The 20,578-nt window shown below is 42.9% G+C and overlaps 2 protein-coding genes across 12 annotated transcripts in view; one reads left to right on the forward strand and one right to left on the reverse strand.

Annotated features, from left to right (window-relative positions):
• Positions 1–8,980, reverse strand: part of synj1 (synaptojanin 1) — a 30,225-nt gene extending 21,245 nt beyond the window's left edge. For 2 of the 11 annotated variants that reach the window (XM_060057379.1, XM_060057377.1), the window contains exons 1-10: positions 8,755–8,980; positions 7,690–7,843; positions 7,476–7,562; positions 6,743–7,010; positions 5,728–5,953; positions 5,271–5,354; positions 3,579–3,656; positions 2,030–2,091; positions 713–809; positions 234–409 (exon numbers count right to left, since the gene is read on the reverse strand). In XM_060057379.1, coding sequence (XP_059913362.1) covers positions 234–409; positions 713–809; positions 2,030–2,091; positions 3,579–3,656; positions 5,271–5,354; positions 5,728–5,953; positions 6,743–7,010; positions 7,476–7,562; positions 7,690–7,810 — 1,199 coding nt within the window. In that variant the 5' untranslated portion in view covers positions 7,811–7,843; positions 8,755–8,980. Of the gene's footprint in view, positions 1–233; positions 410–712; positions 810–2,029; positions 2,092–3,578; positions 3,657–5,270; positions 5,355–5,727; positions 5,954–6,742; positions 7,011–7,475; positions 7,563–7,689; positions 7,844–8,355; positions 8,735–8,754 lie in introns of those variants that run through there. The other 9 variants (XM_060057380.1, XM_060057383.1, XM_060057382.1 and 6 more) reach the window with 7 other exon arrangements.
• Positions 8,981–11,278: 2,298 nt separating this feature from the next.
• Positions 11,279–18,966, forward strand: LOC132461903 (solute carrier family 46 member 3). The gene is made up of 6 exons (XM_060057395.1): positions 11,279–11,433; positions 11,737–11,941; positions 13,167–14,064; positions 14,535–14,618; positions 14,821–14,977; positions 16,670–18,966. The coding sequence occupies exons 2-6, from the start codon at positions 11,750–11,752 to the stop codon at positions 16,773–16,775; spliced, it is 1,437 nt and encodes a 478-aa protein (XP_059913378.1). The 5' UTR covers positions 11,279–11,433; positions 11,737–11,749; the 3' UTR covers positions 16,776–18,966.
• Positions 18,967–20,578: the final 1,612 nt, after the last annotated feature.

Consider the following 20,578-nt stretch of genomic DNA (forward strand, 5'->3'; position numbering starts at 1 on the left):
CGTGTATAATTACATGAATGCATTTGTGAATGAATGAATGAATGAATGAATGAATGGATACACTTTTCCCATACAAATTTGAAAAAAACCATTCAAATCAAACTGAGGGTGCTCTCTACAACTGAAGAGACTGCGGATGAGCAAAACAAGGCGAATCCCCCACGATCATTCCCAAAGTCCATTAACCGTTAGCCTATTCACACGAGGCCCCACCCTCTCTGGCGATGGCTCACCTGGCGATGCCAGTCTCTCCAGAGTAGTAGAAGAAGCCGCAGTCGTCCACGAAGCGGCTGACCTGGGGCTTGAGCACGCTGTGCAGCTTCTCTGCCTTGCCCCCCTTCACCATCTGGTGGTAGTCGAAGTTCACCATCTTCACCGCGCCGCCGTGCTCCGACGCCTTCAGGTGACTCTGGACGCCAGGAGGGAGCGAGGAGGGAGAGCCGTGAGAACGCAATGGGCTGCACGTGCACTGGGGGCAACACGCGATGCACACGCATGCATTGCCTCGCTACGGTATATGAATTAAACACTTGTTTGTTACAATTGATTATTTTGTCATTTCGATGAGACTTTTATCCAAAGCTACTGAGAGCAATGACCATTTACTTTTCCATTTGAGTTGATGACAGCGTTGATGTATGAAATGAAAAGCGCCAGGACTCAGGAGGAATACATTAATATCTGATCTATTAACACGGCGGGTTCCACTGACCTGGAATGCTTTGCTGAGCATGTGCTCCCCCTCCTTGCTGCCCAGGAGGTTAATGATCACCTGTTTGCCATACAGCTTCCGCAGCGCACTGAAGTGTCTGGAAAATACAAAGGGGCACGTCTTTGATATACACATACTACACACACATTAGCATATACTGGTGGGGACACGCATGACCTCTGCTGTCCATTTGGTCCATCATGGAGCGCTTTGTAAGCATGGGGGGATGAGACTTGGTGTGCATTTTAAATCACCAGCAAGATGGACATATATAGCCATATTGATTGTATAATACATTTAAATCGGGCAGTGGGTACAATTTGAGAGTTGTACACACACACACACACCCACACACACACACCCACCCCTTACCAATAGCTCACAATTGGCGATACCGTTTCTCACAAATTAGCTCTTAAATCTTACCTTCAGCACCTCTAACATGAAAAGACATGCTCATCTATCAAGCCGTTTTTCCGTTGTCATGGTGAACATCACTTGCAATATCTTGTGAAACATATCTTCGTACGTTTCACAATATCCTGATACATTCTTAAACCTCTTGGCCCTGAATGCCTAGACAGAGCACGGTACCACCATTGGTACAGCGTACTAATAATAATCTTCCACAGCTTCATTAAAACGTTTTCACAGATCCCTAAATGAAGCATCTGCGTCTATTGATTGGGTGTCATAGTGGGTGGTGCGCGGGCACCATGTCCCGAAGAACCACTGCATCTTGATAACGGACCGAGCTGTCCGTGTGTTACTGGTCTCCTGCGTTAAGCAAACGCTGGCCTCCTCAAAGGAAAACCAGAGAGTGACTCAGACCATGTCAAACACAAGGGCACGTCTAGCTCTGCTCACCATGAATCACCACCCAGAGGCCTACAATATAACAGCGCCGCAATCTGATATGCGCTATGTTGAGATGAGTCTTATCCTCACTTTTAACCCATTTAGGAGAAGATCCTCTGTTACATGCTTTTGGTCCTTGGGTTAATATTATGCTATTCAAAGCAGTGGCGTGAAGGCGCGACGTTTGTCCGCCGTCGAATAAACGCTGGAACAACGCAGGCCGTAAGGGCTGGCCCATGAGTCATTTGGGTTGCAAATGGACATCTGACGGAGAGCAGATCAGCAGGGCATTGGTCTAGCGTGTATTGGGGTCAGTAGCAGCCTTGGACACAAACTTTTGTTGAATACATTTCCTGGCAATTCTCTAGCTGGTGGCTGTTGCAGGGAAGGCGAGTCACAACAGCTCTGGACTGGCCCCGACTGGCCCCGACTGACACACACAAATTGCTTCATGATTACCTTTCAAATGCGGGTGCGTTCGCCTCGAAACCCCTGGAGAGCTTGACGCGATGGGAGCCAACCTGCGAGGAGGAGGCAAACACGGGGAGGGTGAAGGGACACATGGCACACACTTCATCAGACAGCGTGACATCACCTCTTGCAGCGGGCCAGGGTTTGTGCGCATTTTGTCGAGCCACACATTGCTGCTGCAGAGGGGCCAGACATTCTGGCGGATAAAGGCGGATTTGAAGAGCAGCTTTAGGGGAGAGAGCTTTGTTGTGGAAAAATCATACCCCAAAGGAGGCCGGTAAAACAATCAACAAAAGCACGGGGAAGAGGAGGTGATTGGTTCTGAACAAGAACACAAAATGTGTGAATAAGAATAAACCCGTCATTCGCATCATTCAAGAATCCCGGTATTCCTCGGTCCCTCTCTCTATCCCGTCGGCTTTCTTACCGTGTGCATCATCTCCATCCTTTTCATTCACACTTCTTGAATGTTTTGGGTGGTGCCTAAAGTCTTTTCATTGCTGTCTTTATCGGGAGACTGTTCTGTTTCTCTCGGTTTCCGAATCACATCTTCCTGTTTGTTGAGACGGGGATTGGGACCGTTACTAAACAGTTGACACAATGCTGCCGCCATTTTGTCATGACTTCCCCTTGCCAGCGCTGTGTTTCCCAACACAGTTGTGTCTAGCCCTCCTCTTGCACCCCCCAGTGCGGTCCGAACTGTGTTAGGAATAACAGCGTTAGCAACCCATGAATATTTAATAAATTGATTATCTTGGAGCTGATGGCGCTGCTCGGATTACTACAGTAGAAGACCTTCCTCCCCCCCCCCCCACTCTCATGGATAGCTTTACACAGGCGATGCACGGTTGACTAGGCTGAGAGTATTTCTAAGTATTCTCTCGGCTGAGATGGAATTGGGCACTAATTGACAAGCAGAGTTAGCAAGCATTTCGTGCAACTCGACCTAAGCAGAACTTCTTAGTCCAGAGCTAGACTAGTTTCCAACTTAAAAATCCATCTTTTAAAAATGAAAAGCGTACCCACCCCTCAACCAAAGGAACAGCTAAACCAAGCGGGAGAGAAAGACGCAAAGCATCTACTTGTAAAACGGGGGCAGTAAAACACTGAAAAACAGCCCCAAAACACATGCAAGGCCAAACCAAAACTATGTATGGCTCAACTTTGGCAGTATCAGCCTACCATGTCTTCCGCCTCTTTTCTACATTGCTGGAACATCAGCAGTGTTAAAAGGTTTGGTGAATGGCTTAGGGGATGGTTTTCAGTACAGGTGCTCACCTGATAAAATATGTCTGGGAGCTGGAGGAAATAAAGAAAAAGGCCCTTTACCGATATCTAACCTCCCTAACGCAAGGCGTTTTGTAGACCTGTGCAATGTCAGGAAAGGTTTGTTTTTTTTGGAGTGGGAAGATGACAGGTAGCTTCAAACTCCGGGCATTGCACAGCACTTTTCTACTGCATGAGAGAGCCATCACCAGCAGAGCAAAACAAATGAGCAAAACATAAATAGAGAAGCGATTGATAGGGGTTGTTGTACCAGGTGGGGGTTTTCATCCATTCCATTAGGTCGTCGATTTTCATTCAGTTGCAACAAAACGCCCTTAATTGACTTTTTCTGAACACACAGCATGAATAGATGTGGTTAAAATTCCACAGGCCTCTCAATGTAAACATGGAATCTCTTGCACACACACACACACACACACAAATACCAAGCATTCTCCCGGAATTCTTAGTCTTGGCCTGTTATAAAACATTTGATTAATTGATAATAATAATTTATTTCTAATGATTTGAAACATTTCTGAACTGCATGATCTAAAGGCAGAAATTGCATGGTATTTCCACCTCATAAATTCCTAAAATGTACTTATTAATTACAAAATAATCAATTCATAAATGATTAATTAGCTAACATTTTCACACTAATCACTACAGATTCAAGAGACTCTTAATTTAGGACTCATAGTAGCGGGACTGCAAGACCATTAAAAGTAATACTGTATGTTTTCTTTAGGAAAAATTAAGGCTTTAGCTCTGTTTTCCCTGCTAGTTCTGCCATGTTCACTTGTACGGGAACTTTCAGTTCCCTAACATCCTACAATTGTTTCAGAAAGACATTGGGCAGAAAAATATAAACAATCAAAGGGGTTACACAATGTGAGTTTAAAGGAATAATTCATCCGAGAAATTTGACATTCTTTGCACACAAGATTATCTCCAAAACATGTCAGCCCTCATTCTCAGTCTACGAAATAGCTATGGTTGCTATCTAACTCAAGCTTTTCTGTCTGTCCTCCCTACACATCCGCTCATCGACTTCACACTTGGCGGGTGCAATCCTGAGGACCAAAGGAAGCGCAGTGCCTAGTGTGAAGTTGTTGGGATGAGCTGTTCTCCGAAAAAGCTGCAAGCAGCAATCACGGAGGCCAGGCCGTCGGCCCGTTCCGAACGGGGCGTGTTGTTAACAGGGACTGCGCTAGTTGAACTTGAATACCGAAACGCAGCGTCCACAAACACACCAGTACTGTATCTCTTCCGTGCCTCCTTCCCAATGAATATCAGTTTGGTTTTATAAACCAGCTCAAACTGATAAGATGATCCTGCTTCAGCTGCTTTCAATGTTTATAACACATAACTGCCAGATAGATAGCAGCCATCTTTGATAACACCCCCGGCTAGCAGCTGTCAACTGTTATGATAGTCGGACTGAGCTGCAATGGCTTATGGGCAATGGATGGTATGGGAGCTTGACAAATCATCTCACTGTCTACTTCCCCCCTAATGTATTGCTTAATGTATTGCAAATACAACATTCTTCACTTTTGTGTTTTTAATATCAAACCCACAATCGTTTCCCTGGAAGTGAAAGAATCATTTACATCCATCGTCTATCTGAATATGCTTGGTTAAGGCTGCCTGTGACTTCCAATTATCATGCTCAATTAAATCAAATACTTCACTGTCAAGAAATGTCCTACTACAACAAAATTCCCCCATAAATGATAGCTATTTACTTAAAGAGTGAATTATTCTTTTAGGTACAAGTACTTACAACTGCAACCAGATGGAGACAGAAGAAGGCTCGGTAGGAATGCTGCATAATGTTACTGCGGATGATTATTGATCCGTCACAAACCAATGGCAGGTTAATAATTTATGTTTCCATAAGGCGACATCATGAACCTGGTTGTGTTAATTCGAGATGTAGATTTCTTTTCCCCATTACCTGTATTCCAGGCTGTTCCCAGAACAACGGAATGGACCCGCGGATCTGGATGAAGGAGGAGACCTTGTCGTCCAGGAAGATCACCTGTTTACAGCAAACAGAAGGAGGGCATTATCTTAATTGCAGGGTGACTGAGGGATTGGTTTAACTGCAGGGTGCTGAGCTGGCAATGCCAAATAGAATACAAAAATACACACTAACTCCACGAACAACAGCATGTCTTTTAATCCTAAGGGCTGAGCGAAACCTGTTTTAGGGTGAAAACACAAGACTGAGGAGAGTTCCAGCTCTCAGGCCCTGGGGTGGAGTCGTGTAATAACCATAACAACAAGCTAATACAAAACTAATGCCGAGTGCAGGAGAGCGTGCATGCACACCCCGACACTACGGTATGTCATCGACGCCGACGGCAGCCATTTTACATCCAAGCGTCTCTTCCCCCCCCTCTGCCACTGACCTGCTCCGTCTCAACGAAGTTGGCCACCTGGCCGTCGTCGTTGGTGCCGCGCACGTTGAAGCGGGTGCCGGCGCGCTCCGAGCTGAGGCGGGAGATGATGCAGGCCTTGGCCTGTTTGTGGCCGGCGTAGATGGTCCGGACCTCCACGCCGCCGCACATCAGCCTCAGCAGCCAGTCCTCGCAGTGGACGCCGTAGTGCTTCAGGTGCAGGTGAAGAGACTGGTTCCTATTGGTTGATGATCGATCAAAGCGGAGAGTGGGGGGTGTTACAAGAGCAACACGAATACACTGCATGCCAACGTCGTTAATACGATCATATCCATAATATGCACACACACACACACACACACACACACACACACACACACACACACACACACACACACACACACACACACACACACACACACACACACACACACACACACACACACACACACACACACACAGGTTGAGGAAGTTCAGTAAGTGACACAGGGAATAGGGAGGAGAAGAGAAGCAGAGAGAAGAGGAAGAGTTGGCTTGCTGAAGTAGGTATGGCTTCGGATGCCTTAACAGCCTGCTATACAACACAACTCTACCCCCAACCCAGCCTCACCCCTCCTCAGCTCACTCTGGGCCCCGTTCCAACATGAATGACACCTGGGAAACTGATTTTATCTCTCCATCCTGGATGCGAGTGTGTGTGTGTGTGTGTGTGTGTGTGTGTGTGTGTGTGTGTGTGTGTGTGTGTGTGTGTGTGTGTGTGTGTGTGTGTGTGTGTGTGTGTGTGTGTGTGTGTGTGTGTGTGTGTATAACACGTGTTACCGTGAGGATATTGTCGTGATGTTTGAATAACATAAACTTGTGAACAATAGGAGAGAAAAACTAAACAGACATTGACTACTGACTGCTTGGCAATTAGCAATTCAATTGAGCGTTGACATTGCATGCTTAGACCAAAGGTAATAAATGTTACAAATGGCCCTGCACAGAACGGAGTCTACTGAACGTTGTAAGAGGCCCTCTGACGCACCAGAAGAAGCGGTTGTCCGTAGTGTCCTCCAGGATTCTGCGGTGAGCGTTGAGGCTGAGGTCCATGCTGACTCCCGTGGCGGACCAGGCAAAGTAGAAGTGTCCCGAGCTCAGCACCTTGCGCACGTCCGCGATGCGGTCCTCGTCGGCGGGGTCGTTTTTCAGCGAAATGAAGTCTGTCTGCGTGACCCTGAAGATCTCAGAGTCCTGCACTTTGCCCACGGAGCTGCATCCCGTGACCACCACCAGACTGTGGAGCATGGAGTCACCTGCCAGTAGGGAATGCAAGAGCATGGATTACATCAATGTACCACAATGGAGGAGGGGGGGGCATTCAACGTTATGGTGGTCGCCGGATGGATCTCGCACTGTAGTAGCTATGGTTCAACCATTTGTTTCAAGGATATCTACTGCAGATAGGGGCAGGAGAATGACCATAGAGGGGTTGATATAAAACCCTGGAAATTAAAGAGGAGTGTGGTCTGGGAAGATTACAAATATAAGAGAGGAATTGCATTATCTCCATTCTATAGAAGAGAGATGGCGAACAAATCTGCACCATCACCACAAATGAGGATTAATCAGATATTACTGTTGTTGTGATAACAGAGCTTTGGAGGTCATGTAAAGGGCAGAAGAAAGCAGCTTTAATTGTTGTCGTTCATGCACTAACATTCAGACAGACAGATAATGTTATAGAGGGAACAGTGTGTATCGACAATGCAGAAACTTACCCAGGTTTAGACGGAGAACCCCAAGAATCCCGTAGGCATCAACCATCTTGGTATAAGTGTTTTTGATGGCTTCCTTCTCCGCAGCCGCTATACATCAACAATAAGCAATGCGAGTTTCAGTGCGGGTTCTCCTTGCTATCGAGTGGCATACGATAACCAATGAGATATGTAGGGTATATTTTTGTAAAGTATGAAATCAAGAGGACATTCTTACACAGTACAGCGACAGCTCCAGACTCAAACATGAGGCACTCATCTTTGTTCCTCGTTTCCACTATGACACTATACGGTGGGTCCAGTTTATGGTAAATGCGGTACCCCTTGCTGAAGGCCATTGTTGATCCAAGATAAAATGACCTATGTTGATTCTGATTAAAAACAAATACAAATGAATTCACGACAGCACATTAGAGAACGGCAGGCAACCACATCATGTTTCAAATACATCTTCTGAATGTTGCAGTTTGCTCCATTATCATGCATTGTAGACAGAAACCATGAAACAGCTTTACCAAATAAGACTGCTCACCAGTTGATGAGGAAGCAGCAGCATATCTCACTTAAACGTCATTACATTAAACCAGACGATTCTGAGATAATGTCAATGCCATTATATTTACTGTCGTTTATAAACGATAAATAGTTACTATAATGCATAGCTTGCTATGCAGCTTATTAGTGATAATAACCTAAAATAGTGAAAATGGCATTTCTGAAATGCTGATCCGAATCCAACCCAAAAACGTTGAATCATCATCATCATCATCACGTATAAACACAACACATCTATAGATTTTGAAATATCAGATTTCTCTTCAAACGAATTGAGATATTATTATGCAGGTAATACAGCAGGCCAAAGAACAGAGATGCCAGCTACCTCTCCTCAATCCTCAGTCACGACCTGTTCACCAACAGTATGCAATGCTAACGTATCCTAGTAGCTCGTTCAACGCAAGAAATTGTGTTGAGTTGCCATCTAAATAAGACGGTAAGATAAATCAGCTAAGTGAGCACGGCACAGCATGAAGTCTATCCTGCCCGCTAGTAATATCATTCGCACGCCAGTATAATGTATTAGCTAGACATCGCTAGCTCTATGTAATTATGTGGACGGTGATGCTAGCCAGTAGAAACTCGTCGGCTCCAAATGGTTTATCGGCCATTCATCTAATACAAACATCAGCATAGTTCCTGCAAATATAACATTATTTTATTTCCAACGCAATGTTGAAATTGCTTATTTCTATCAGTTAAAGGACGCTAGATTTCACCTTACCGTTTCCCCCTACCGGGTTTTCCACAGATTGCTGTTGGCTGTCACAACAAAATCCCTCCAGTAGTGTTGTCGATGGTACATTCCGACGGTACCACAGTCCACATTACCGTAATACTAGTAAAGTACTGGAAATAAAGGTTCAGTCCAAATAAAGCTCGACCCCAGCATACTTACCTTTATTATATGATCCTAAAATAGAATAACAATAAGTGCAATAAATATGCTAAAAAATATGCTAAAAAATCTCTCTTGGTTTTAAGAAGAACTGAAAGCTCATTCTGCTGTTAGTTTAAAGCCTCTCTCTCTCTCTCTCTCTCTCTCTCTCTCTCTCTCTCTCTCTCTCTCTCTCTCTCTCTCTCTCTCTCTCTCTCTCTCTCTCTCTCTCTCTCTCTCTCTCTCTCTCTCTCTCTCTCTCTCTCTCTCTCTCTCTCTCTCTCTCTCTCTCTCTCAATTCAATTCAATTAAAAAAAGCTTTATTGGCATGAGAAATATACATTTGCATTGCCAAAGCAGGTGAACAATAAAATAAACAGCATTATAAGGTAAAAAGTAAAAAGGTCAGGTATATAGTATAATATATAATATAATAAGGATAAAACGGGTATGGCATTTGTGAGCATCTGGAGTTTCTTTGAAGTCCTTGCATGCCTTTGTAATCCGTGGGAAGTGTGTATTCCTGATGTCTTCATATGACTGGCAGGAAGTGCAGTTCTGTTTCTAGTTGGTTGTGTGTGCAGTGGGAGCACAGTCTGTTTTCTCTTGGGAGCCAGGTCTGTCTGTAGCGCCCCTTCTCGATGGACAGGCTGTGTTCTCTGAGTATCTGGTCAAGGATTTCCTCAGTTTTGAGTCGGTCACGGTGGTCAGGTATTCTGCCACGGTGTAGTCTGTGTTAAGAGACTACATCTGTATTTACTCTGGTTTTTGGTGGACTCTTTCCAATGTGGCAATTTTTTTTCCTTTTGTTTTCTTATAATTTGGTTTTCCCTGATGCGTTGGTTGTTGTGTGTTGGACAGAGTCCCAGGACAAGCTGGCTAAGGGTAGAGCCTTGTTGTGGATTGTGTTGCTGTCACTTTCCTTAAAGGCACCCAGTGCAACTTTCGAGGCTTAAAAATAAACATTCAATTTCTAGTCTTTTTTACACGTAGTAAGTTTCAATAACTCCATACCATTACATACCGACATTTAAGCAGCAAAGATGAGACGTCGTTGTGTGGTGAGAACTGATACAAAATCGATAACAACAACAATGCCGCCATTTTCTTTATTTTTTGTAACCTACAATAAATAAAGGAGGCTTCCAGTCAATGGAAAAATGGCTTCTCCCCACCGGCGATTGTTGTTGTACGATTTTCTATCAGTTCTCACCACACAACGACGTCTCATCTTTGCTCCTTGAATGTCGATATGTAATGGTATGGAGTTATTGAAACTTACTACGTGTAAAAAAGACTAGAAATTGAATGTTTATTTTTCATTGAATGTTTACATAAAGCTGCACTGGGTGCCTTTAAGGTGGTTATTAAGTTTTAGGGCTCTCTTCTAAATTTTAATAACGATTGGATATCGTCCTAGTTCTGCTCTGCATGCATTATTTGGTGTCTTTCTTTGGACTTTTAGTATTGATTTGCAGAATTCTGCATGAAGAGTTTCAATTTGATGTTTGTCCCATTTTATCAAATCTTGGTTGGTGAGTGGGCCCCAGACTTCACAGCCGTAGAACGCAATGGGCTCTATCACTTACTCTTTATATGGCATAAAATGCCCTCATTGCCTTGTCTCTCAGGTCATTAACAGCTTTGTTGAAATTTCCTGTGGCGTTCATATTTATGCCGAGGTAGGTATCATTTTTGTTCGCTCCTGAGTAACAGTGTCTGGGTGGAATGTGTATTTGTTGAGGCTGGGACTTTTTTCAAATATCATCATTTTGATTTTACTAAGGTTCACTGTCAGGGCCCAGGTTTGAGAGAAGCTGTGCAGAAGATCTAGGTGCTGCTGTAGGCCTTCTTTGGTTGGGGACAGCAGCGTTGTGCACCGCCAAAGGTGAACAAGTAGGAGGTCAAAGTATAAAACGTTATATACAAAATTGATATAAACATATCAGTAGTATTTATTTATAGTATTTATAATTTGGAAGTTTAATGGAGAAAGAGAAAGTGATGTCTAACATTCACAAAGGAATGCTCGTGGTTAAAGTCCAGTGGGATTATGGTGTGTTAGTCTGTTTATGGCTTAATTTTATGTATATTATGTACAGGTACATGAAGGGCACAAACGTGTCCATTGCAGAAGCAGGGGGAAATATATATATATGAATAATATTAAGTGTATACGAAAAAAGTGATGATATTATGAGTGAATATAAATTATACATATACATATATGTAATCAAATATATATTCACTCATAATATCATCACTATTAACATGATAAGAGTTATCATGATGATTGTATGGATATCCCTTTGGCATGTTTCGCATGAATAGAGCTCTGCGCGTGACCAGATACTGTGTCCAATCAGGTCACGCAGGGGGTGGAGCCAAACCTTGGACACTAGTAAATAAATAGACACGGAGCACAATTCAGTTGATGAACGAGTCATATCGATCATGTAACGGTGTCTGAGGAAACTAGAAGTATTGTGTGTATTCATGGTTAACATGTGTCAAACGACTCCTTGGGTAAGCGTACAAATCTAAAATTAATTTAAAAAATACCGGTGAACAACTTCCTATGCTTGCTATATAACGTTCGAATGATACATTATGTCAAATGTTATAATCATACGAAATGATTAATTATGCACGTTCAATAGAATAGACAAGTCAGCAATGTTAAATTTCAAGCGACATTGTAATAGATGGAATGTACCGTCTGCTAGTCATTGTACACTGTGTACTTGTTGGAAACTCCGTATATGCTCACTGGTCTTCTTCTTTAGATATCATGCCAATCTGTTCTGACATACTTTTTATCCCCTCTAGATACTTCCACAAAATGAAGGGCTTTTACCTTGTCGAGCCGATCGTAGCCCTCTATGCCTTTGCTGCCTTTCTGGTCTACCCTTTGATACAGCAGTATGTGTATAGGCGACTCTGGCAGGAGTTGACCAACACCACCTATCCACATGACAACAACACATCTCGATGTTCGCATAATGACACCAGTAACCATTCAGCCGACCATGCGGTAAGTAAGATAGGGCGACAAAAACGAAATTGATGCCGGACAGGCATTAGTAGAAAATCGTCTAAATGTGATCCTTTAAAGACCCATGCCCCCAAAGTTATATTTTTGTCCTTGCATTAAATACAGGCAAATTAACTCTTTGTTTATTTAATATTTTTGGGTTTTCCATATTTCCTGATATACTTTGATGTCTACAGACTCATTACTCAATTACATGCAAATATTAGGCGATACAATAACATATTGTGCTACCCCGTCGCTGTAGGAAATCTATGCATTATTGGTCAATGTCCAACTTTTATACCGATATCCCTCTTGCCGGCTTATCGCAGTTATTGATTTGCTTTTTGTTAAAGGCACCCAGTGCAACTTTCGAGGCTTAAAAATAAACATTCAATTTCTAGTCTTTTTTACACGTAGTAAGTTTCAATAACTCCATACCATTACATACCGACATTTAAGCAGCAAAGATGAGACGTCGTTGTGTGGTGAGAACTGATACAAAATCGATAACAACAATGCCGCCATTTTCTTTATTTTTTGTAACCTACAATAAATAAAGCAGGCTTCCAGTCAATGGAAAAATGGCTTCTCCCCACCGGCGATTGTTGTTGTTTACGATTTTCTATCAGTTCGCACCACACAACGACGTCTCATCTTTGCTCCTTGAATGTCGATATGTAATGGTATGGAGTTATTGAAACTTACTACGTGTAAAAAAGACTAGAAATTGAATGTTTATTTTTCATTGAATGTTTACATAAAGTTGCACTGGGTGCCTTTTTTAATAGTTTGTGTCAAAAATGTTTACAATATTTTCAAAAGAATAATATGTATCAAAAATGTAATAAGTATAACAGTATCTTGCTCACTTATTTCGAGCAAGCATTAAAGAACCTACTCGTTGTGCTTTAATATTTGACTGGACATTCTGGTGATGTTGCTAGTGTTGAACACTAAATTGTTCACAGTAAAGAGCAAATTATCACCTTTAAAGAATTAAAGAAGATGGTTTCGCATGTTTGTTCATGTGCGTGCCCGCTACCAACCTGTTTCGTCCACGAAAGAGCTGGTTCCTTTTTCTTGGGGGCACTATATTTGTTACTACTCATTTTCCCCTCAAACCTTTTCAACTTCTGCCATTAAAAGTAAAAAAAAAAGTAAAAAAAAACATCAACCCGCGACAAACAAAACCAAAAGGTTTCTTCTTCTCTTTCGTCTCCAGGAGGTGCAGAGGCAGGCTTCTCTCTTCTCCCTCTACACAGAGCTCTTCTCCACCGTACCGTCTCTGGTGGTCACCCTCATCCTGGTGGCCTACAGCGACCAGAGAGGACGCAAGGTCACCATCGTCATGCCTCTGATCGGCGGCCTCATTGACAGCCTGTCCTTCCTGACCGTGTCCTACTTTGAGCTCAACATCTACCTGCTGATTGGAGCCTCCATCTTCTCCTCTCTGTTCGGCAGCGTGGGAGCACTATTGGGCGGTTGCTTCGCGTACATCGCCGACATGTGTGACGACGGCAGGCGGAAAACGCTGCGCATAGCCGGCATCGACATGGTGATCGGTCTGTTGTCCGGCGCCGCCGCTCTCTCCACGGGGTACTTCCTGCGAGCAGTGGGCTTCAACGTGCCCATCCTCACGGCGGCTGTGTTCCAGGGAATCACGCTGCTTTACGCCGTGTTCCTCCTGGAGGAATCGGTGAAACGCACGCCGGCCGGCTACGCCGAGCCCCCCGACGGCAGCCCCCCAGCATCCCCTCGCTGCGCGGCGATGAGGCGGATGTTCTTCGGGATCTATCGGATGTTCGCGGCTCTCAGCCGCAGGGACAACGCTCGCCTGGTGCTGCTCATTCTGATCCTCGCCACCTTCAACTTCGCCTACATAGGGGGGGTGTCCTCCGTCACCCTCTATGAGCTCAACGAGCCGCTGTGCTGGGACGAGATCCTCATCGGCTACGGCACAGCGTTGTCCACCACGGTGTTCGTGGGGAGCTTCCTGGGCGTGATGGCGTTGACGTACTGCGGCGTTCCCCAGCTGGTGATCGTGGGCGTCGGCCTGCTCTCCGTCATCTCTGGCTTGACCCTGTTGTCCTTTGCCAAGACCACTCTGGTCATGTTTCTCGGTGAGACGAGTACACACACGCCTCATCCGTCAAGGCTAGCACTTGACGCTAGGGCTGTCTTGATACCCGATGTTCATTATGATTATATCCAGTTTTCCTTTGCTGCAGGCTGCACAGAATGGGAAGCATGTGACACTCTCTTTGTCTCTAAATTGATCAGAACGGAACAGCAGGCTCGGCCACTCGCACACAGGCAGTAATCTTATGTAGAAAGTTATACGAAAGGTATACAGCATAAAATGAATTAATCAGTGTGTTTATTTCTAACATAGTCTTATTATGAAGCATCCTAGTTTAAACATTTTGCCGTACATCAATTTTGGCCTTCTAAAGGCCAAGGTTTTCTATAATTTTTATTAGATTTGATCAGCCATTTTTACAGATCGAGATTCCAGACATATTTATTGCGCTGTGGTGGTCCGTCTTCCACATCTACTGTATTGTTTGTTCTTGTCATTGGCTGGTCGCAGTGAGGATACCCCTGCTCCTAGCTATCATGCCTTTCCCTGTCCTGCGTACCATGATGTCAAAGATTGTCTCCACATCCGAGCAAGGTGAGATGATTTAGAAATGGCGTGGACATTCTAACCACATCTTAAAATACATGTACGTAAAAACATGTTCAGACAGCAAAAGATACACATGTGAGACATCCAATCTAAAATCCCATTAACGTTATTTCTACATCAATATAAGAAAATAAAAAGGAAAATCTGCCCTCATATTGTCTAACAAACTGTCATTGTTGTTGCGAAGGAGCTCTGTTTGGATGCATAGGCTTCATGCAGAGTCTGAGTTCCAACGTAGCCTCAGCCATCTTCAGTAGCATCTACGCCATCACGGTTGGTTGGTGGCCAGGCTTCAGCTTCCTGCTGGCTGCAGGCCTCTGTCTCATCCCCGGTGTCCTCATAGGGTAAGTCATGATGCTAACACCAGGCACCGTCGCTTATCTTATTATCATGTGATATTTAGGGCCCAAGAATATCCGATACCAAAATTCTGCATAATTTAGGGTCCGATCTTGGGTTTAAAACCACTGGATAAAGGAAGTTAAAAGATTTGTTCACACAAATCAGCTTTATGGACACACACATATAGATAGTTAGAACATATCTCTTAAAGATTTAGCCTTTGTGCGATACTCATTTGAACTATTACCAATAGTAACAATACTAAAGAAAATTGATTTCTTGTAGGACACTTCCTGACAGCAAAGTATTTGATGTAATGGAGCACGATCCTGAGAAGGCACTGGGAGCCACACATGAGTCTTAGGGAAACGTTCACATTGTGGGAAGTAACGATAAAGGATCGGGTAGAGTTAAGGAATGGCCATGGCTGAAACCAGACATGGCGCAAGAGGCCTGGTTGATTTGCAATAAACTTTGGGGGGGGGGGGAGTGGTAATGTCTCCAAGGGTGCAAAGATGAAATCCAAACAATAAAGAAGTCAGGGATTTGGCACATGCTCAGGCCTTGAGCACTTTATGGTTACCGTGACAATGCAAATGCTAAGGAAACAAATGATCCTTATCCCAGATTCACTATTCACTGAAAAATCATTGTTGATCGATCAAACTCGTGTGAAAGTTAAAAGAGGGATATATTTTAACATGAACAAGCTGTTCAACCTAAATGTATGTTTAGGGCTGTGGGTATTCAGTCAGATTGAATTTATATGCATTCTTGGTCATGCATTTCGGTTGACGTCCTTAAGTTGCCAGAATCCTTTGCCTGCAGTTTTTCGTGCGTGACCTCCTGCATTCGCCACACACAAGAGCACTCCGCTCTCGTTCCTGCACAACCAGCCAACCTTTCAAATGCTTTACAAAAATGAGACCTTGCGATATCTTTGTGCATCTAATGCATCCTTACAAATGTTTCCCTTGTGCCGTTTTCATGCACGCAGAATGATAGTGAGCAATGTTATCATATTAATAAACTGTTTACCATGATCTTTACAAAGACATGGTGAAATCATCTGGTTGGCATGGCTAGACCAGGAAGTGGTGTGTGTGTGTGTGTGTGTGTGTGTGTGTGTGTGTGTGTGTGTGTGTGTGTGTGTGTGTGTGTGTGTGTGTGTGTGTGTGTGTGTGTGTGTGTGTGTGTGTGTGTGTGTGTGTGTGTGTGTGTGTGTGTGTGTGTGTGTTTCAGCTGAATGATTAGGTAAGCTGAGTGCAAACTGATATGTCAAGTCATCCTAAAAAAAACGTTTCTTCTCTAAAAGTTGGCAGCTATAGGCACTGTTGGATTCCAAAGAACCTCTTTGTGTATCACATTACGTACCTGTACTCTGATAATTGTGGCCGGATGAGGATTTGTATTAAAATTATTTCTTTCAGTGTACAATTAGTCTTACACATATATTTCCAGTGGGAATCAACAGCTTAAAAAGATGCTGTTATCTGTTTGGACTAGTTATACTAATTACTAGTTAGTAATGTGTAATTGTAGGTATTAGCTAGCAGCGGTTGGATATTTTAATTCATACCGTAATCATGTTTACTTTTTCAGCCAAAAAAATGCAGACTTCAAAGTTTGACGATCATGACTCATGTTCAGTGACTTTATCACTTTGTGTGCTCTTGGACTGTTCTCTGGCTCAGAGTGGTGGCCCTGCTGAAGGCGGACCCGGCCCAGGAGGGAGAGGGGACTGAGGGCTTGGTCGCAGCGGAGGTGGAGCCAGGCGTGGATGGCGCTCTACGCTCTTGAGCTGTGCTACGGCCTCGCAACGGGACCCTCTGTAGCACACACACACTGCCGCCTTAAGTTCTCAGGAAGTCAGGGTTCTCTGTTCACGGAAATGGACAATAACAGGAGAGCTTTGACGCTGCCCGCACAAAATGTAGCTCGAAAACATTCTTGAGTTTTTTTTTTTTATATATTGTGATTTTGGGATATATTAGTTTCAGATCCTTGTTTTGAAAGATGCTTTTACCAAAGGATCCTCGCTTTTTAAAGCGTCACAGCAATAAAGTTGCGTGGATGAATGCATGCAATGGATAGATTTGTCTACGCAGATTGACAGATGCCCTCACATATAATAGGTGAGTAAGATACAGAATACAAATGGTAGATGATGAGTTAAGGGGCCACTAGGCGTTACATGTTTTGTGTTTATACATATATATGTATAATATATATGTATATATAAGTATGTGTGTGTATACTACTGGTATGCCAGAAAAACAGTACACACTATAGTATGTGGTATGCAGGTTTGGATGCAGCCCACATGTCTGAGAGTGTAGGAGGTGTCTGGTGGACTGTACCAACTACTAAAATGGAGTTGCTCGATCCATCGTACATCTGAGTGGACTCTACCACATGTGATCTCACGAAGGGATATGTTTTGAAATGAGGTAGAACAAATTAATTCATCAATGTTTCAATGAATTACTAAATTACAAAAGTAGTACACTTGATAATGTAAACCAAAACATTATATTTCCCCTGGGTGTTTTTGTATTCATGACTGCAACTACATCATATTTAAGCATAGCACATAGTAACATATAAAGGGAAATTGAGACCAATCTCAGGAAAGGAATGGGGTAAAACCCCAGGTCGAAAACTAAAAAAGCACATTTGTGTTGGAAATTTGCCTCTTGTTACATATATATGCATTTTATGTAAATCTGTTTTTATAAATATATTGATTGCTATAGAATTTAAATAAAAATTTATGAACTATAACGTTGAAATAAGAACTGGAAACATTTTGGTTGAAAGTTGTTAAATGGTCCAATTTTAAATGTGATCTTTGCACCTGTGTATGTTAGACATCGCCTTTCAAGTAAGAACACAATTTAAAGTCACAAGTTATGCGTCAATGGCCAGTCTATTTGCAATAGGTATATGTCACTTCAATATTGACCGCCAGATGTCACTGTTGGTTAAGGCTTTACAACGGCACTTCTCTTGTGGGTTGCGACGTTCCCAAAGTTGCTGCAATACTAATTCTGGATGACACAATGACCATTTCAGTGGGGTCCAAAACCCCGCCCATTAACTTGGCTCTTAGAACTGTTTGTAGTATCAAAGTTTCAACAAATTGCGAACAAGATTCCCCCCCTCAATTTTTTTTTATTTTTATACAATTATAACAATATGGTAACGAAAAATGGATTACAGTGATGATAGTTGCAGGCGTTGTCAACAGGAGGATGCTTTAAATTCTCCTTATTATAAAAGGTCAAAGTCCTTCAACAAGACACTATTACGTTAGAATATTAAACCAGTAAATACTATGCATGCATCAAGGAACAGTTGAACAAGTGTTTGAACTAAGGTTAACTCCAATCGATCTGTAGTTCCATGGTCTTCTTAGGGGAGGTAGGCCCATCCCACAATTCACCCTAAGAATCCACTAGGGTAAACAACATAATTTAGTGGAGGAAGCGAACATAGACTAGTCCTACCTCTCAATAACTTCACAGGAAGCTCTATGTTTGACATTCATTTTGCATTGCTTTAGTAACAATGAATGGTATAACAATATCAGGGGACTTAATTGGCTTGTTTTCATCTTACTAAATGAGTATAGGCTTCTTTGCTTCATAGGGTGTTCAGAATATACAAACACTCCTCCCTGTGATAATATGACAACAATTGTTGTGACAGTGGGGAACAAAAATAATGTCAATAAGAGTATTGAGGAAGTAAAAATGATGGTTCAAGTAAAAATGATGGTCCGCCACTTGTATCAGACTCAATTGTACACCATGCATGTTCACCAGCAGTGCGAATACCCTACGATTGTTTGAGGGTTTTCCTAAACTGAATGTGTGTATCTATCACATTATGTTTATTTCTTGAAATCTAAAAGTGTCAAAGTGTGTCCCAATCCTTTTTCAGTTCTGCAAATGGATATAATAAAACATCCAACAATAGCGTTTTTTTTTTTAAAAATATCACAAAAGTCTGTACTGGCTTCTAGTTTCCTTTACATCAGCATATCTACCATGGGTTGGGAACCAAGTTGGGCCCTGACCCATTGGTGGACGGTGGCAGCCTGACAATGAGTGTGTGTTTGTTCCAACAGACACAATTAAATAGTATTTGTGTCCATAGACAGAAAAGATTGAAGAACCCCTAATTTAAAGGAATGGGAGGCCATTTTGGCCAGCTGTTTTATGCATCAATACACACGCGGCTTTCTACCTGAAAGTGGCTTCACCTTCCATTCCAGTCCTTTTGCTGCTTTTCTACATTTAACTTACACTACTTGCACTATTCGATTCCGAGTAACTCTTTTGGAGTATTGATGCATAACACATTAGTTCTTTCTCTATAATAAAAGTGTCATGCTGTGTCATTGCACCACCCGGTCACACTCCAGCAAAACCCTTGCATTTTCACAAAGCCTTTCTTGTTTTGTCTTTTAGGTGCTATTTTTTTTAATATAAATTAAACAATGTTAAAGGTATATCTAAGGTATTATCTACGGCCCACCTGTATCCTGTAGCCTCTTAGATCCCTTTTAATGAAGGCATGTGGTCAATGATTTTATAGTTACCTACTATTTAATATGATGTGTAGTATTTCACGTTATTTTTCCTTATTTATCACTCTTTACCCAAAAAGTTCAAAGGTTGTTTTGCCACTAGCCCTTTGATAAATGTTCAGAAATCCACATTATGAAACTAGGTCAATCGTTTTTGAACTAATTATTTTACATTACAAACAAGGTATCTTTATTATCCCCGAGGGGCAATTTGATGCACACCCAGCAGTGGAAAAAAAAAGCAGCAAACTCATAACGTCTATACTCAACGAAGTTCGGTTATTTTACAGCCCATTATGTTATTGTGTTATATTAACAATACATATGTTTAGTGAGAGCTTATAAGCAGGTATTCATGAACTCAAGATTGGATTTGCGGTGAGCCACCCCCAACCCTATCACCCGCAGTGAAGAAGTTTTAAACTGGCCGTAACGAGTCGCCATCATTGCGTAATTACGTATTGGTTGGTTTCATTGATGCTTCCATTCAAACTTTTAATTTACCAAGGGTTGCGTTTCCAGATATTTCATCTACATAATGATGATATGTAACTTCCAGTGGGCGCTTATCATGCGATTTCCGTTTAGAGTCCCCTACCATGGATGTCTACCATAGGAAGGTCCCTCCCTCACAGTTAAATCATCTCCATCGCTGCAATGTTACTGTAATCTACCAATTGCACACAGCATGGGCTCGGCGACGGGTGCAGGCATAGCCTGAATTCACCGGTATGTCTGTGGATGAAAAGTTACACATTAGGCATCAGTTTGGGTGGCTGTGCTTGCTCTGCGTCTGTGGAAGTAGCGCTGCATAGCGTCTGACTGCCGGAGATGAGGGGTGGGGACGTAGGGTGGGGTCATAAGCAGGGAGAGGCGGAGGAGAAAGGCAGCGAGAGAGCCCAACCCTAAACACACGGCAACAACACGCCGACATACAGAGGGGGGGGACGAAGGAAGCGTTCGACGAGGCGGCAATGAGCTGAACATATTTCACGAAGATAGCCAGTTA

Source organism: Gadus macrocephalus, chromosome 7 (genome assembly GCF_031168955.1).
Source record: "Gadus macrocephalus chromosome 7, ASM3116895v1".
NCBI classification, from domain to species: Eukaryota; Metazoa; Chordata; class Actinopteri; order Gadiformes; family Gadidae; genus Gadus; species Gadus macrocephalus.

What these genes read in the sequence shown, in the direction of transcription:
- LOC132461903 (XM_060057395.1), top strand. Translation starts at nt 11,750, where the DNA reads ATGAAGGGCTTTTACCTTGTCGAGCCGATCGTAGCCCTCTATGCCTTT. An exon ending in CACTCTGGTCATGTTTCTCG is followed by an intron (nt 14,065 to 14,534) that starts GTGAGACGAGTA and finishes GGCTGGTCGCAG; the next exon opens with TGAGGATACCCCTGCTCCTA. An exon ending in TGTCTCCACATCCGAGCAAG is followed by an intron (nt 14,619 to 14,820) that starts GTGAGATGATTT and finishes GTTGTTGCGAAG; the next exon opens with GAGCTCTGTTTGGATGCATA.